Source organism: Centruroides vittatus, unplaced genomic scaffold, assembly GCF_030686945.1.
Source record: "Centruroides vittatus isolate TY-2023 unplaced genomic scaffold, ASM3068694v2 contig_1216, whole genome shotgun sequence".
NCBI classification, from domain to species: Eukaryota; Metazoa; Arthropoda; class Arachnida; order Scorpiones; family Buthidae; genus Centruroides; species Centruroides vittatus.
The window spans coordinates 26,534-45,946 of NW_027120778.1; the positions used below are offsets into that span (position 1 = coordinate 26,534).

The window sequence follows — 19,413 nt, forward strand, 5'->3', positions numbered from 1 at the left end:
GTGGTATCCATTTTCCTACCTTTGAAACTTTTCCGATTTGTTGTAGGTGTCTACGAACGGTTCCGTGGGATGAATTTAAACGTTCCACAATTTCATCAACTGTTAAAGATGGTTCTGCTTCGACTAGTGCAGAGAGAGCATCGTCATCAAAGTCGACGGGTCTTCCAGTACGAGCCTTATCCTCCACACTAAAATCGTCGTTTCTAAATCTTTCAAACCACTTCTGCGCAGTTTTTGCACTAATTACAATTTGATTATGTACAGTATTTATTTTTTTGGCTGCATTTGTAGCATTCTCACCACTTAAAAATAAAAAGTATAAAACACGTCTTTTGTATTCGTCTGGTTACTTCCATTTTAACAAAAATAAACAACTGAAATGTTCACAATTCTGAACAGTATTATATGAATGAGATCCAATTTAACACTTCAGTGTATAAATTATCACATTAGACTGACATTTTTAACAGCAAAACAAGATTTTTCTCAAGGTCATAAAAATGCCCATGGACTTATGGACTGACCTGATAGTTTGTTCTTTGGTTTTTAAGAAATTTTTGATTTTATTGTTTAGTGTGGGTGCTAAAATGATGTTATATGGTGTTAATATTCTTTGGATGTTTTCAAAAATAGTAAGGATACAATCTAATTTTTTGTAAATTATTTGTGTCCTTGGTTTGGGTTGACCAGATGAGTGGTTGTGTAGCCATTGGTTGATAATTCTGTTGGGGTAGTTATTTAATTGAAAAGTGTGACAAATTTGGTCTATTTTCATGTTTTGGTTAGTAATATCACTTATACATGTTTTGATTTTGTTGACATACTGAATATGTTCTTTTTAATATACATGGGTGTGCTGGAGTGGTAATTTATTACTTTACTTACGTCGCAACGTTTTATATATTTTTTAAAGGTAATGTAAGTATCATGTCTTACTTGTTAGTATCGTGATGTCTAAAAAATTGAGTTTTCTGTTATTTTCATTTTCTATTTCGAAACATATATTCTTTTGGATCTTGTTGGCGTGTTGAAGTATGATTTGAGAGTTGGTTAATTGTTTGTTATAAACAACAAAGCAGTCGTCAACATAACAGTTGTAGAACATTATACCCTGTAGTTTATGGATAATATTGTTGATGTTAATCATGCACAGTTCAGCAAGTTTTGGACCGATGCAAGAGCCCATAAAGATGCCATCTAATTGTCTAAAGAAACTTTATTAAATAATAATCTTGTTTACAGCTTTGCTTGTACGTGTCATCCAAAGTACTATTACATAGGTGAAACTAGCAGAGCATTAAAAACCGGTATAAAAGAGCATAGAGCCGTGAAGTATAATTATACCAACTCAACAGTTGCCACTCATTGTAACCAAACTGGCTGCGAGATCTCACTCGATGGCGTCAAAATTCTTAAAAAAGAAAAAAATATTATGAACACACCATATAACATCGAAATTATTAAAACTAAAGAAACACACAGAATGAACCTAAATACAGGTGCAGTCATAAGAACATCTGGCAGCCATTCTTAACTAAGTAGCAAAGCTCATTACTACAAAGCTTCACACTCTACAGGTATTCCATTATTAATTTCATAAAAATTCTGCCTCTTAATATGTACTTAATTTTAGATTTAAGTTTACCCCTTTTTTATTTCAGCACATGTTATACTGTCCTAATGTGTATAAGTGTGGAGTCAAAAGAATTTTTAGCTCCATTTTCCCCTCCTTTTTTCAACTATGTGTATATCTTCTTACGAGTCATGTTGGTTTAACTGTTACTATCTCAGGTAATTAAGTTTTATTGTATAAACCATTGTACGCGTATCCTAATTTTTACACTTCGATATTCTTCAGTATCCTAATTCCATTCGCACCAATAAACCAACCTTTTTCTTATGAAAGTGTTTCCTGTGTGATATGTTCTCGACGGCAACATTGTGCTAAGAAAATACATATAATAGAGAACAACAAGCAAACCAAGATTGCAAACTATGTTTAGTACATATAATTAAATATATTTTGAATTTTGAAAAATCTTTATTATAAAAATTTAAATAAGTATATTTTTTCATTAAGTACTGTACTCGGTAGTGCATTCTGAAGAACCGAAAGGCAGCGTTAGCTTGAAAGTTTAAAACAATTGAATAATTAGTAAATACATTTTATTAATGTGCGCACGACAGTTGTATTGCAGGTGGTCAGACAAACCACATTTGCCACCACAAATGTTTTTTAAAACAATGTTTTGAAGTTTGAATGAACAAATTTTATTATATTTTTGCGGCAGTAAGGTGGGCTTAAGTCTCTGTAGCCCCCTTGGATTCACTCCTGTACAAACTAATGAACAATTTGCATTGAGTTACTACATTTAAATAAAAATAAACTAATAAAACAGTATAAATATTTTAATGTTGATGAATTCATAAGATTTTTAATAATTTAAAATAGGCTTTATTTATTACAGTTTTAGTGATATACTCACGCCAAGTAATAGTAGTAGTAAAAATAAATTTTCATCGTGTGCGGCGTTATTAATAGTTTCATTTTCGAGCGCTTTCAATGAATGTATTTTCGTCGTCTTCGGGCAAAATAAAAACTTCTAAATCGAACATATACATTCGAAACAAAAAGGAAATGCATATAAATTTTTTAAATAAAACGCTTTTGGAATAAACTCGATACAAATCGGCTATAAATTTCGAATACGTACGATGTGACACATACTATGGTGCATGCTTGGTGCTGGTCTGCATCAATAGTGTGACAGACGATGCAGATTGCTGTTTAACCGTTTATATAGGGCAATCCATATGTTGGGCAGTTCCAGAGTGGGTGTGTTGCATGTTTCTGAGATTGTTATGAATATATTTTTTCATTAAGTCCTGTACACGGTAGTGCATTCAGAAGAACCCAAAGGCTCCCATATAAAGAGGAGTTTTCGGTTGCTGCAGGCTCTGAGTATTGTAGATTGGATCCACAATGGGTTGTAATTTAGATTGTGCACCTTTCTTGCAAGCTCTGTTGTACATCTTCCTTTGTTCACATCATCCTGGTGTTCGGCTAGGTGGGTAGCAAGCATTCGTGCCGTGGTCCCAACGTATCTCGTATATCTCCCTATTACAGGATTTTTCAATGGTACTGCATAAACTCTGGATTTCTCAAAGGTGGAGAACTTATCCTAATCATTGCATGTTCGATTTAAAAGTTTTTATTTCTCCCGAAGGCGACAAAAATACATTCGTCAAAAGTGCTCGAAAAGAAAAGGCTTTATTTATTTTTATACTTTTTTGTTAGAGAAACGAATGAATAAATAGCAGAATTGCAACAGAAAATAGTTTAAAGATCAAATAATTTTTTCCTTCTAACTTTAGGACAGAGGAAGTGCAAGAATAAACAAAATATTCTAGAAGGAAATAGGTTATGTAAATAATGCAAAACCGTACATACATTGAATTTGTAACAATTTTTATTTCAATAAAAAAAAATTGTTTTGTCACCCGTTTAGAGAAAGAGGAAGAAAAAAGATTACTCGTGTTAGTTTTACATGCAGTTTGCTGGAAATTGCGTGCATTGAATCTTGTCTTTCCACAAGATAATCACATATAACGTGACTGTTATGCACCATAAATGACCCGTAAAACTGACACACAGTTATTTTTAAACATTTCTTTCTTTTTTCCTCCTAATTAAAAGATATAATAGGAAATAGCTTTTTTTTAATTGGAAAATAAATGATTAAGCAAATATAAATAAATAATGTACCAGGATGATGGTTGTTTATAACAAGTGAGAAAAAGAAACACTAAAAAAATGAAAGTGTTTTCATTTTTCTTCACTTTCACATCTTTCAGATCTCGGAACAGTCTGATGAGGACTTGGGCACAGTTGTCCGTTAGTTGGATTTCTTTTACAGGCATTTATAAACGATTAAGGAAGTTTTACAGCCATAAAAAAATACTTAAATAACTAAAAAACATTAATAATTCTGAGATTCTAAAATATTACTTCAAACATACTATACTAGCATATTTTATTTTATTTTTTTGACAAAAGTCATATTGTCATCGTCATTATTATATAGAAACATAATAATAGATGATGACGTTATTAAAAATATATGTGTATATATATATATATATTTTATAATAGGAGACTATTTTTATTGGAGGTGAATTTACAAGGCACAGCCGAGTTTTCGCAACGCCCGTTACAAAGTTAAGAGTTATGGGGAACTGTGAGATTTCTCTTAAATCTGTCAAATAGTTTAAATTAACATATAATTATCATATTAAAATGTATTTGAATTTATTCAACAGATATAGGTGTAATTTATGGTTTAGTAAAATATAATTAATTAAAAACTTTCATTTATAGAATCATGCAGTAAATGACGGAACACGACCTTCTACCGGTTGTCGAAAGGTATTTATCCAAAGAGACTATTCCGAAGGAACAAATGTAAAATTCCAGACGAAATTCCCTCAGGAGTTGGAAGGATTGGTAATACCCCGAAATTACTTATTTTTAAAAATCATATAATTAATTTAGAAATTGTAATTCTCTGTAATATTGCAATACAGTAATGGATCGATTATCTGGCTTCCAGAAAACTGGCCAGTTTTGAATTTGGCAGGCTGTAGCACGACTGTAGTTCGCTAACTGCCATTTTGTTTTCATTTCTGAGGCATATGCATCACACGAGGCCAATTCCATTATGTTCTTTACTTTCTTTGTTTAATTTTAATCCTAAATATTACATAACACATGGTATTCTATATTTTAAGAGAACACGACAGGTGAATTACCTAAGAACACTAATATGCTTACACACAATGTAGTGTCGTCGTAGAATTTATTTACAAGAGTCCTTACATTATTTAATTATTCACAATAAACGACACTATAATACTTCATTCGTTTTAAAACTATTGACACGTGACAACTAAAAACAAGTACACGGTAATCAAAAATTACGTCACAAGAGAGTGGATAAATCATTTTAAGAATTCCTTTGTGTAGGAATGACAGTTGACTGTGGAAATACATACGGTTTTTTTAAGGTAGTATTGATGTCACTATTAACTTGGTCGATATAGAGTATAATATAATAATAATAATAATAATAATAGGCCCTGAATTAGAAATGTATTAATTTGTATTTGTTAAATACAGTTTTTGTTGCTTATTTTATATTTTAAATATATATTTACCATGTCCAGAAATCTGGACCACTTTTGCTCTCAACCTAGCTGGATAATTGTATATAAGTTACTGCATATGCACTGATACGGAGAAGTAGATGTTTAATCGTACATTGGCAAATATCCAATAGCCAATTAATATTTATGTTAGAAATTTAAATAAGGATTTACCCCTAGTATCAGTTTTTATTTTGTACAGCTTTGTGTTGATGTGTTTGTTAATAATAATTAACAAATAATTATGGTGTTGTATTAAAAATTTATTGTCTTAAGCTATATTTTTAGTTGATGTACAGGGACAGTGTGTATTGCAAAATTAGTTAACTGTTGTACAGATTAAATTGCATTTAACAAACTGAAAAATGCAATTAATTCAGTTATATATCTAATCATGCTTCCACCAAATTTTATGTACAAAAATCATATTTTAAACTCAATTTATGATTTATATACTGGGAGAAAACGAAAAAAAAGACAGTTAACTAATTTTCGGGTCATCCTATATATAACTTAGTAAAAAAAAAATTCAATGATTGTTTGTTCGTATACTAGTAAAAAATTGATTTATTATATCTATTAACAAATAATTTTTTGTATCGTTGAATTTCTTTAGTTTAAAATCTTTTTAAATCGATAAATTCTTTACAGATTGACAGGCAGTCTTTTGAACTCACTATCAACACGCTGAATAATATTTATGCCGAAGCCGAAAAAATCAGCGGTAGAACATATTGCGAAGGATGTATGGCTTGTTTAACTGCGTATTTAATATATCTTTGCATGGAGACACATTATGAGAAAGTATGAATATTTATTTTTATTAATTGCTTATACACGATAAAGATTCTTAGAATATATTGCCAAAAAAAGACATCAAATGATCAAATTAGTTGCTAACATATCTAATAAAGTAAATCCGAAGTGGTAAAGGTATTGGCCTGTTGTTCTGGGGTATCCGAATTCGAATCTGAGTCAGATTGTCGAATGAAAATTTGAATCTGACCCAGATGTGTCGAGCTTTGTCCCTTGCCACTTGCCTTTTGTATCGTGGCTTTAACAAATTGTGACGGGCACGAAGCGTGAATCTCCCGGTGACCACAGAGTAGAAAGAATTAAGATTATTCAATACGGTAATCTCTTAGTACACGAGTAATCGACTCGACAAATGGAGCCACAGAGTCGTGTCGCAAAAGAAACATAACTCTGTTTTGATGCTCGATAACACAGCAAATACTGTATTATATGTTAAATATGGTATAAAAAAAATGTAATATGTAGAAAAATACAAGTATCGTAATCTATAAAAAAAAACTTTGTTATTTTAAGGTAAATGTACAGATGCATTTACATCAATGTCTTGGTTCCACTGTGCTAAACAGCTATAGATAAGATTGTGTAGTAAATTAAGTCGGGAAACTCCCATACATTTATAATTACAATGTGTGTACAGGTATGCATGCAATGTCTATAATGTCAATTTATATTAATGCATTTAACCCTTAAAATTTCAAATTTATGCATTGTGGTGACATTGATGTCTAGTCGATTATTTAAAATTTAAAAGTTTTTCGCCTATATTAAAGTGAATTTGTGTACGTGGTGGATTACTGTATATAATTTTTTTTTTTATTTAAATCATTATCATCCAGATATTTTATGTTCTGAAAACAAAATAATTATTTGACGTTTTTTGTGAAGAAAGTTGGTAAGATTATATACGAGAGAAGATTTTTATTCACAGATGTAGTTTATTATTGTCCTCTGCATAAATTTTAAAATATGGGACGTCCGAAAAGTCACCGTGCAATGGAAATGGTTTACGTGAAGTTTTACGAACTATATTGCTGTTTCTCCTATGGCAAATGCCGGAAACATCCCCAGAAGCTCTAAATCTGAGGATTGAGATTTGACGATCTAGCGGGCCAGATTCCTTAGGAGATTACACAATTGGCAGAGAAGTCTTTCAGAAAGTCTGTGAGCGAATGGTAATGCCACGAATTGCAAAGTGGAATATAACAATCGGAAATATCCTGAAATTTTAAGTTTGATTTCATGATGACTGTCAGAACTCCTTAATACCAGAGTAAATTAAGAAAAATATATTTTATTTGGAGTTTACAATTTAGAATTTTCAAATTTTTCACTCCAAATAAAGTTTTTTTTTTTCCTTCTGATGAATGGTTGGAATTACCAATGCCACTTTTTAATGGAATGTGTGTCATTTTATAGAGATTGTCTCCTGATAAACATGCTGAAAGACTTTTTTCTGCAAAACTTTTGTTTCCATATAAAAGGCAAATAAATGTTTTACCTTATTTAAATGTCATAATTAATGTGAATACTAATGAGAAGTTGCGATGGTCAAGTTGTCTAGTTCGTTGATTCTGATTCTTGTGCATGGAAAGTTGTGATTTCTAGTCATTGAGAATTTTTTTTCTAAGTATATTTTTTGGGGTTTCTTCACTTAAAATATCTTTATAGATTGTGTAATTGCTTATTATTAACTCATTTAGTAAGTTTTAAACTGCACGTAATGCTGTTTTCCATTACACACGGTTTAAACGTGCACTTACTAGAAAATTTGACAAGCGGAAGTAGCCACTTTTGTTTCGAAAAGTAAACAGTTTAAGACCGGCGGAAGGATAGTCGTCTTTTTTATTATCTCATTTACAAAAGAACGATTTCTTCCCACCATAATTTGAAGAAGTGTTTGTGGAAAGCTGTTAGTAGGGAGTCATTGACGTCAGAGAGGTAAAATTGCCAGATAATTAAAGTGCGCGGTTAATTCGTAATGCTATCGGGAAACGAATCTGTCGTTAAAAGAAGACCGTGGCCTTGCCGAAATGCGTGTACTTTTACGGAACTCTGTTTAAAGGTATTTAAAATACAGTATATATGTAAATATGTCTGTTTTTTGGTATTTAAACTTATTTGAAAATCTGCATACAGTGTTATTCTCACTAGATGTTGATTCACTTCCTGTAATAAAACAAATCAAAAAGAACGTTACTCAACACAGAAAATGGCTGTTTGAAAAGTTTTAAATTTGCAATTTAAAACTTCCCACATCAGTCAATAATAAGCATTAACACAACCTATAAAGATACTAAAATGGAGAAGTACAAAAAATACATACAGGAAAAAATTCTCGAATCTGGAAACCGCCTTCCGAACATCGAAACATAATTTACAAGCGAAACGACTCGGTCACCACCACCGCTTATTAGAATTGAAAAACATTAATTATGGTATTTAAATATGGTAAATGTTTATTTGCCTTTCTTACAGAAAGAAAAGATTTTGCAGAAAATAAACTTTCGGTACATTTATCAGGGAAGTGAACTCTTTAAAATGACATAAATTTTATTAAAAAGTGGCATTAGTAATTGCCAACCTTTCCTATTTAGTTTATTTTTTATGTCGTTAATGATAACATAAAGTTTTATATGAGGTGTAAAACTGGGAGAGAGAGAAATATTATTCTATTTTTGCCGTTGATGGAAATTTGATTTTTTACTCTACCATTAAAATTTCTTTGCTCTTGTTGATTCAATTAATGAATGTGTGATACTTACCGTAATCTTATAATTAAGAGGCATGCTCTTTTATTGGTTTGTCTTTAATGCTTCTCACTTTAAGTATGTCTTATCTGCTATATCAAATTTTTAATTAATTTATAGTCAAATTTTGTCTGTAATCTACAGATAAAATTAGTTTTTTTATATAAATTATTTGATAAATCTTATTGCTTTTATAAAAAAGTCAATTTGTATTCATTTCAAAATGTATTTATTTAAACTTAGTGTTTGAAAAGGATAGCGGCATTCGTAGACGAACAGAACGAAACCGTCTGGCTTCCGAGAGGTCTTTATCTCACAGATCCCGTCGAAAGAGGACTTAGAGTAGTATCCTTTATCGACGAAGATTATTTATAATAGTAATAAAGCTAAGTTATTTTGAAAATTTCATTTATTATCTGTTATATTTCAAAATATTTATTTTGAATATTAAGATTGTAGAAAAAAAAATATATATATATATCAAATTTAAAAGGCAATAGCATCTGAAATTGATATGTTAATTACATAATTAAATTTCACTAACTGTTATAAAGCTATAAGTTAATTAAATTCTTTATAAAATTTGGAGTAGAGGTAATTTATAGTCTTGTAATACCTGGAAAAAATCGAGCAATTCTGGTTAAGTCTGGTTGAAAAAATTACTTTGGACATTCGGATTTTGTACCGTCCTAATTCTTATTATTGTAACACCAAGGAATTGATAATTAAATGTTATACTTATTTAAAATGAAAGTAAATGTAGGCTATAAATGGACTTGCTAATAGATTCTAGGGTCAAAAATAAGCCTAAAATCCTCTACGAAGGTTTTTCGAGGGCCTCTTCGTTTTTGAGATGCGACCTGCAAAAATTTCGTATCGGAAACCAATTTTAAATATCCTATAAAAAGGATACTGCCATTCGTTTTCCACTTCTGCATTTTTGCTACTGGCACATACGTACCGAAGCTTTATTTTAAATGTTGAAAATGAACTTGTTTTCGTACGAGTCTCGAGCTTTGATTGGTTTTATAATAAACAAACATCCACATCCCCAGAGGTCATTTTGAGTAGTTTTTGTAAATTATATTTCAAAATATAAAGTGGAAAAAATTTTATTACGAGATCGTCGATACACCGAACGTTCTCAAAATAATCTTATTCGATGTTGTTTTCTATAACAAGAATAGTTCCGAAGCAATTTCGAGGTATCGTGGCATACCATTTAGAGCCAAGTATTATATACATCGCATTTGATAGTTTATGGAAGAACAACATTCATTTGAAATATTCTAAATATCAAACGAACAGTTGGATTCTTTAATGGGCTGCTTTAAGGCTAATTGATTGTTAAGGAATTAAATAATGTAGCAAGAGATAGGCATCTAAGCCATTGTCTTGTATTAAATTTAATAATTAAAAATAAATTACTTATCAAGTTGGTTGTATATGGAATATTCTAAATCAGAGGTGGCAAATTTTTGACCTTTTGTGGATTCTGATGAAGCTTAAATTAATAATGATACATGAGGGTAATTTAATAAGGGCAAATTTGCATTTTCTTGAGATGTTCACCAAATGTACAGATTTATGCAAGATGTCATTTTTTGACATAGTCGCTAGCTTTTGCGATTCACTTTTCACATCTTTCGACAAGGTTTCGATTTTTGTTGCGGCCACAAATGTGCCACCTTCTTCAACTTGTCACCACTGTGAAATCTTAGTTCTCTTAACGTTCCCTTAAGATTGCCAAACCTGTAATGGATTAAATGAAGTTGAACTGTAGGAATGATTTAGGGAATTATATTTCAATTTCTGGATGCTAGTAACTGTTACTTCACGCATTGTCATGGAGAAGTCAGCAAGGATGACTGATTATTGCAAACTTTAGTTATTCATCCAGTATTGTGCTGTATCTTACGTTGTTGATTGTCTCTCCTGTCTTCTGATAGTGTTCAACAATGTTTGTTCATATCCCAGAACAATGTAAGCATAGGTTTACTGGCAGAGGGTGCCGACTTGAACTTTTCTTTATCCAAGAGGAGGGAATGTGTCACCGTTCTGTGAACTATTTTTTGGATTTCGGTTCATAATAATGAATTCAGATTTCATCTCCTGTGATAATGCGTGCAAGAAACTCTGTCTTTAACATAGTAATGTGTCAAGAAAAGTTTGCAACTCGGCAGATGGTTTGACTTGGGCTTGCCAGTCAACCGTCTCGGCGCCCACTTGGAGCATAATTGATAGTGTCATGGATGGTGCCATGTGCAGCTTATATTCAATTTAGTGGGAACATAATCTACAGAAATCTTCCCATTCTCAAAAATAAATGCAAGCAATATTGGCACCATGATGGCTGTGGAAGGTAATCCCAGCCACGTTCATCAACAACCGATTTCAATCTTCTTGAAATCTCTGTACCCACAGGTACACTTTGTTTTTATTCAGATAACTTGCACTATGTTGCTGAATCATTCTTCTGTGAATCTCCCTTGGTTTCAGTCCTCCTTATTGCAAAAATCTAATGATAGAATGCTGCTCCTCTCTGATCCAATTTTCTAGTGGGTGACCAGATTCTTTCACTGTTGCTAAAGTCATGCTTGTTCCTGCTGTCTGTTGTACACTTTCAAACCAGCCCTATACACACAATGTTTAGTTTCATGAAGTTTTATCCAATCTTATTACATGTCCAGGCAATTTGCCTTATTGAATTACTCTCATAAATGATGAAAGTTTAATTTTCTGTTGTGAATTTTGAGTTAAAAAGTATGTTTCCTGTCTTTTCTTGATAAATACAGCCATCTAAATGCAATTTATATAAATTTTTGGTGCATATATACTGAATTTATATATTTAAAATTATACAACATGCACTCATAAGAGGTCCCTCTGAAATGGTACTTAGTCATCTAATTGCAGAAGGTTCCCACTTCTATTCTATACAATAGTCTTATTTGTTTAAATAATTTAAATTTATTAAATTTGAAAAATATAAGGATTGTCCAGTTGAAAAGTGGACACGTATCATATTTCATCGTGCAAATTAGCAATCAGTGGGCCATCTTGCGAGCGGGTAAGCTCAACTCAAGTGAAGCACAGACTGCATTGAGTATTGGTGGGAATAGATTTTATCTCCAATGATTGGCAGATTAATGTTAAGTTAGTTACGACAGAAATGTACGGAATTGAACAGTGGGGTGGAAGTTCTGGTTTTAGTGGCCGAAGAGAATAGGAGTGCCAACCTCTATGGATAAACGAAGCAGAAGTTATGATGAATATTGTTTAGACAAACAGCAGTGAATAATTGGTACAAGTTACAGAGAAGACTGCAAGTCAATTCAGGATAAACCGAAACCAGGTCATGCATGCTGTAATTCCGCTGTGGATGACATAATCGTGAGGAGTTACAACTCACATATAGTCCTGACCCATTGTCAAGACAATTTCACATTTCAGACCTCTGAAGAAAGCTTTGCAAGGGCAAAGATGTGTGTCGGATGACGAAGTGAAAAATAGGGTCGAAGAGTTTTTTACCAGCAGCACTAGAATTGTGTGTGTGGAGCATTGGTCTGCTTGTGAGATGCTGGGATCTTTGCCTAAACAAACATGGAGATTTCTTTTACATCTGCAATAAATGTTTACCAATTCTTACGTATGTCCACTTTTCATTTGTACAACCCTTACAGCAAAAGTAAAATGATGATGATAGTTCTGTGCTATCATTCATCTGTATTTTTGGTGGTGGTAGTTTTCACTTCCATCATTAAGGTGGGTCAAATCTTCAGTGTATAAAGATATGCCACACACCTCTATCATTTGCAAGGTTCTGTATTTTCTGTAGCTAGAAAGTTCAGAACTTTTTCAGTGATTGCAGCCAGTTTTTTGAGTGCGTCACAAATTCTTACCCATAATCTATTGATATTACCGTATTAGCCCGAATATAACGCGATATTTTTCGACCATTTATTTTCTGTTAAAAAATCGACTCGCGCTAAATTCGGGGTTTAAGTAATGAAATGTAATATAAACAAGGACTGAAATGCGACTGAACGTTAGACCTAGCTCGACCGACCACTTCAAAACAGCCATGTGATCTAGTTAGTAGGTCTGCGCTTTTGTTTGCATAGCGCTACTATAGTAAGGCTATGTCTCCGCTTGTTTGAAGTTCATTAGTCACGTGATGTTTCGACCTCCTTTTAGTGACGTGGGCTCTCACAGACGCCATTTTTTATCTTAAAATTGTGAAATTTTTGGCTACGCTCGAAAAATTATTATTACATCTTTCTTTTCTTTATTTTCTCTACTTTTAAACAATGTAAAATATTTCTATATTGAGAAAAATGCTTTATTTGTGTCGAATTTAATGTAATTTGATACGTAAAACGCAAAAAATAAACTTATCAAATTTCAACTCGCTGTAATTTATCTCATGTTTCACCGATTGCCATCGGGTTTGTTTGTTAATGGGGAAGAAATATGACTCATTCAAGTTAAGTAAGTAGAAATTTCGTTCTACTGCGAGAAAATTCGTCAATAGACGCTAATTGTTTTATAACCCTATTTTCAAATGCTTTTTTCTGAGTTGTAAATCGACCAATTGACTAAGTTTTTATTTTGTTTTACTCAGAAAAATGTTGTGTTTAAGATTTAACAGATATTTTCTTTACATTTTTACACATGAATTTTATTTTTAATTTTTATGTGATATAGTCGTGTGTTAGGCTTAACTCGATCATTGACATTAATGTAACCTGTGTTATTAGCTATAAATACCTAAATAAATGCTTATCTGATTGAATTTTACTTTCTTTGAATTTTTTTATGAGTATTATTTTTTTTTTCTAAATATCTTTATGAAAATTTTGGAGTTGCGTTAAATTCGGGGTCGCGTTATATTCGGGCTAATACGGTATTTACAGCCGTCGGCAGAAATCCGAGAGACGACAGACGTGTAGCCGTACCTACAGACTTGTAGGTACGGTTACACGTTCTAAGTTGTCTTTTGTATATACATTTAAGTTTTATAAAAATATCCTCAAGTTTATTCTTTATCTTCAAGTTAGTTTTGTGCTCTAACCAACGTACTTTATTAATTTTGAGGTCAAATGACTTGTTTGACCTCTAAATTAGTTGTGCTGTTGGCTTTGTATAATAATAATTTGGAATTACAGTACACACAATTCTTTAACTAACTTTCAGATTGAAATTTCAGTTTTGAACGAACCAGCCAACAGGTCATGACACCATTTAAATACTCGATGAACTGTTTTACGGACCAACTTTTCGCATCCTCGTGTGCTTGTTTCCTTAGCCAAAATCAGCATTTTCTTAAGTGCGTTTTGTTGACAGGAATTAATTTCACACATTTTTCATTATTAAGTGTTTTTACCAGTTTATTCACGGTATAAAAAAACGATTGCTCATTTCTACCGCTAGTTCATTTTATTGTAAGGCAGCTGTCCGTCTCTGTGTTTTGTAAAATTTTTGTGATAAAAAAAAGAAAAGAAAAGTAAGAAAAATACATTGTAATTATTATAAATTAGAAATAAATATTGTATATTTATTTAAACTTTTAATGAATGAAACTATAGAAATATACGGATATGTTCTATTACGAATGATGCCATTTTTTTCCTTATCGGATATTGTGCCAAGTTTGAGAGAAATTTCATGTACAGGAGCATATTTTATTGCTCTTTGGAAGATATTCATGCAGTTATATATATAAAAGGTATATATAATATTTCTCTCTGTCATTTGTAGAAAACTTTTAATATCGTAATTCGATACCTTAGATTTATAACGAGGACGTTGCCGATTGCCGCGACGTACCGACCGACAAATATAAGTAGAAAATGGGAAGCCGCATTAGTCTTTGCATTAAAGGAATCTTTAGACGCGAGGAAATAAAATGAAAACTTAAGCCTGTCCGATGCCGAGATTTTGATTTGACGAAACTAAACTGTACATAATTTATTTTCTGATGTGCCTATTCTAGTTTAATTAAATCCAATAATAGAAATGCAGTTGGAAATGTTTAAATTTAAACTTTTAATTGTAATTAAATGTAAATAACAGTTTAGTTGGAGATAAATAAATATGTTTTTTTTTTTCCTTCTGCCAAAAGTGATTTTTCGACGTCAGATTTTGTCGTTCTTCGTCTAAAATTGGAACAGACCGACATTTTGCAGATTTATATATTTATTTTTATTAAAAATATCCTTTGTCATTTTGTCAATCATAAAGGTATAAAGTAGAAAATTATGCTCTGCTATAGTAAAATCTTTAAAGGTTTGCTCTAACAATGTGCAGTTTTCTTATAATTTTCGAGTGTCGATTGAAGTGATGGCGATTTCTGTAGAGAATCGGACTTAGACTGCTTATTTAGATGGCCAAATTGGTTGGAAAAACACTAATTTCCATTCTAAAATTGATTTTATTTTGGTTATATCGTAATCGTTTGAGACTTGCGTGCGTATTTTTAATATTAATGGTACGCATTGGTCGGAAGCTTAATTTGCACACTTAATTCTACTATCTTGTTATACTCATTTTTTTAATCAAAGTAAAATCAGAAGGGAGAGAAACTTTTAAAGTAAAATTTCATTCATTGAAACTAAGTTGTAAACTGGCTTCAAAATTATATTTTCTGTATTAACCAAGTCATACTCTAAACTACAATTTCAATAAACAGTAGTTTGAACCAAGATTAAAAGTTTGCACTCAATGTAAAATAGATTGGGTAAGCTAATTATAAAAGACTAACGAAAATCTCTGTAACAATAGCAGTAGTCATTTAGATTGTGTAAGGCTCCTCTATAGAAGATTTACACTTTATAAATTTATATCACGATCTAATGCAGATTCGAGACCAAATAACGAGTGTGTATTCGCGTGTATCCGAGGCAAAATACAGTTTGCCAACTCTTGTATTTTAAGCTTAGACATTGCAATAAATTACTGTTTCTTGTTAAGCAATAGTTGAAGAAGGTTTTATTGCAGGAAAAGTAAAATTCCAGATTTCTTCAATTATAAGTCTGTCAATGTATTGTTTATGACATTTAAATTAAACAGAGCTAATTTTATCGTGCCCTACAGAAAATTATTCGAGAACTAGTCGAGTTTCATTTTGTGTTGTTAATTATGTACAGATTTCTGTTACTTTTTAAATATCAAATTCGGAGTAGATCCCTTAACGGATTTTTGTGCGTAACAATTCCTCCGAAAGTAATCTTTTAATAATAAACGGACTGCGAGGCATTTTACTTTACTTGGACGGAACTCTTGCCGAGTGCCGTAATAAACTTCAATAATTATCGAGATCCTGTTTCTTTAAACAAGATTACAAAGCATTTGGTAATTGCTTGAAGTGATAACAAAAGTTTTTCCAAAATTTTCCATCTTGCAGTCTTAATTTGTTTTACAAATTATAGCACAACAGACATTGTAATAATTTGATTTGTGCAACGTTAAACTTCTGCACGTTGCCAGCTTTGGTTTTGACCATTATCGAAAATCCTAACGATGGTCCATCATCCCTTTTGAGTACAAACGGAGAATAATGCCCGACTAGAATCGAATATGGAAAATTACACGTCTTGGTTGCTTAGTTTTGCGTTACTTGAGTAATAGCTTGAACAGGACAGATCACATTGTCCTCGTGGCAACACAAACATGTTGAGGGTTTTTTCTTTTAAATAATACTCTTTCCACTCCAAGGGCACCAAAAGGGTCTTCTTAATCATATCCATTATAGATTTGGCCAGACCCACAAAGCCGACGGCGAAGAACGCGACTGGACTTATCCAGGACGGACTGCCCGTAAAAAATTTCCAAAGCTTCCCGCCCAGACTCTCTCTCGAGCTCTGCAGAACGTCTGGCCACGTACGCGTCGAGGCCGTCTTGCAGTCGAAGTCTCGTCCCGCAAGTTCTTATCATTCGGAACTTCGGAGACGTTCGTGCCGCCACACGAAGAACTCTAGACTAAGCATTCGAATCGGATTCAAACTGGAATCCCTCACAAAAGTTTACAAGACGACCACCGTTCTTAAAGAATAGTGGCAATTTTGCTAATATTTTTTAACTACAGAAAATAGTATGTCTGTACGTACGACCGATATTTGTCAAGATGTAAAGCGAAATTACGTAGAAGTCGTTACAAAAGAGTTTCAAACTCTTAACCAAGCTTTACATCTATACTCATTTAATCTTCCAAAGAGCTATAATAATTTAAAAAGTTATGTTATCATAGACATAATGTGTGTTTCCTCAGTAATCCAAAAGTACTTAAATTAATTAATTAAAAAATTGGCACGATAAACTTGATAATTGTATAATTAAACCGTCTCGGTGCCGGAAAAATCATGTAAAACAATAGAAATGCAATTATTAAATTAATTATTGCTACTAGAAAATAATTTTTATCATTAGAATAATTTGTTGTAAAGAATATTTAAGATTTTTAAAATAAAGATATTTTGAATAACTCTAATGTTAATTTTATTAATTATTATAATATGCAGGTTGATCCAAAAGTCAGTTATGACAGTTTAAAGTTTCTTCGGAGTGGTCTAAAGCAGCGATTCCCAAACTTTTTCGAGCCAGCACCCTTCGGTTCCATAAACTTATACCTAACACTCCTTAACACATTTTCGCTTGTGCGAGAAAGGCTTGGAAATATTCTTAGAAAAATTTTTCTACAAACCTCACATTTTGTATCCTTACTGTACATTGTTCTCCACATCTGGAAACCATTGTGTTTAATGTTTTGTTTTACCCTTTTAACAGAGGAAATGGGAGGGTTATTAGTTACCCAACCTTTGCCTATGATCACCATTCAGTATTCCCCTTGCTTCATTTCATACCCCTAGATTTACTCATCACTCACTTTAGAAACAACCAATCCAAAGTACACCGCTTTAGATCACTCTGGAAACAAAACTGTTACAAAATTTTATCAATCTATTTCTATGTGCATTTATCTTGATACGGATAATTGTTGTATGTATGTATTCGAGACATGCTTTTAGATTTATTATGCATTAAATGGCATAGTACACACCAAATGTTTGCAATGCCTACATAATTTTAGTGATCTGTAAAATTATTTTTGGACATTTTACCCGTCCTAGATTGGGAACTCCCCAGTCTGAGTTTTCTTTCCATAATAAGATCATTTTTGAGTAACAAAGTCTAACCGAAATGTATTGGTGCTCTTTTACGGTAACAGCACATTAGAAAGCCAAAAACTTTCTGTTAAAGTTTGATAAGTTATTAATGGTCAGTGCAAAAAATTTTATATTGATCTTATAGCTTATACTTTTGAAACTTCTGTTTAATATCTTTCTTTGAAATAATTAAATCTGGCTACAAAATGGGGGGAGAGTTTTTTCTTATGAAACTGCAGAGAGAGAATTTGGGAACAGCGAGTTGTTTTTGGAATAACGTGACATGTTGTACTAAATGCATAAAGCAAGTTGTCATAATTGGAAGAAAAATAGTAAAATACAGACAGATGAACCCTAGAGACGAGAGGACACACTAAATTCTGCCACTCGGGCTACGAGGGCCTTTCTTTTGTATCCGTTGCCAATTTGGTCCGACTCGCAGAGGAGCATCCGGGTTCGACTCGTCCGATTCCAACCACCTGCAAAACTTTCCAAGGATCCAACCCATACTAAAACCCAGATCGTTCGGACTGCGGGTTCGAGCATCCGGAGAAGTAAACGAATCTAAAAGTGGAAGGAATTGCAAAAAAGAATAGAAGACCAAGGAACATGGCATAAAAGAAGAAAGGATTCGTAGCAGACGGAAAAAGAAATAATTCTTATATAATTTGTCTTTTAAGCATACTATAAAATTAAATAACATATGTATATTTATAATCCATTAAACTTAACCAAAAGAGAAGCCAGACTTTGTAAACTCTCCAGTGGCATGAAAATTCACAATTGAGTTCTTAATCAGTTAATATATGATTTTAAGTTAATTTTATAGGTAGAGAAAGCCAAATAATGTTGAAAAAAGTGTTTGTGACAGATAATCTCAATCTAAATGAAAGTATTTCATTAAATTGGAACATAAAATATAGTGAAAAGTTAAATGTAATTTGGATTTGAGATTAATGTAATGTGATCAAAATACGATTTGGGAAATTTCACACGACAAATGTAAAAATATATATTAAACACGTTAAACATTAATAATAATCGTACAAACCTCAACGTTCAAGATCATTTTATGGGGGCCACTAGAACATTTGTTACGATTTAATACACAAGAGACGCAATGGTACGAATAAGAAAAATCCGTTATTTTTTGTATTTTAAATGATACGATGTGTCTTATTTTAATTGGAGACCTCAAAAAGTAAGTAGTACGAACTCTTCCCGATCTGTGAAGCTCCCTTTTGAGGATTTACCTATTCTAAAGTGGGTGGCACATACAGAAATTTCTGCAGTTACGAACTTGGTTCCTTGGAGTGGCCGGTCGTGTCTTTATTATCTCTGCCGTCCAGACGGCATAAGAGTTAGGTTTTGCAATATTCCAAAAATTACATTTATTATTATTCTCCTTGCCCTGCAGGTGCTAAGACTTCTGTGTTTTAAACCGGATCCCTTGATTCTTTTCGGTGGTAATCCTTCGGCCTCTG

The 19,413-nt window shown here is 32.3% G+C and overlaps 1 protein-coding gene across 1 annotated transcript in view; it reads left to right on the top strand.

The window, feature by feature from the left end:
- The window catches only part of LOC136987221 (golgin subfamily A member 7), a 29,060-nt gene extending 14,180 nt beyond the window's left edge, over positions 1–14,880 (top strand). Inside the window, exons 2-5 of the mRNA XM_067284916.1 lie at positions 4,379–4,504; positions 5,854–6,006; positions 9,009–9,110; positions 13,962–14,880. Of these exons, the coding sequence (XP_067141017.1) occupies positions 4,379–4,504; positions 5,854–6,006; positions 9,009–9,110; positions 13,962–14,003 (423 nt within the window). The 3' untranslated portion in view covers positions 14,004–14,880. The remainder of the gene's footprint in view (positions 1–4,378; positions 4,505–5,853; positions 6,007–9,008; positions 9,111–13,961) is intronic.
- Positions 14,881–19,413: the final 4,533 nt, after the last annotated feature.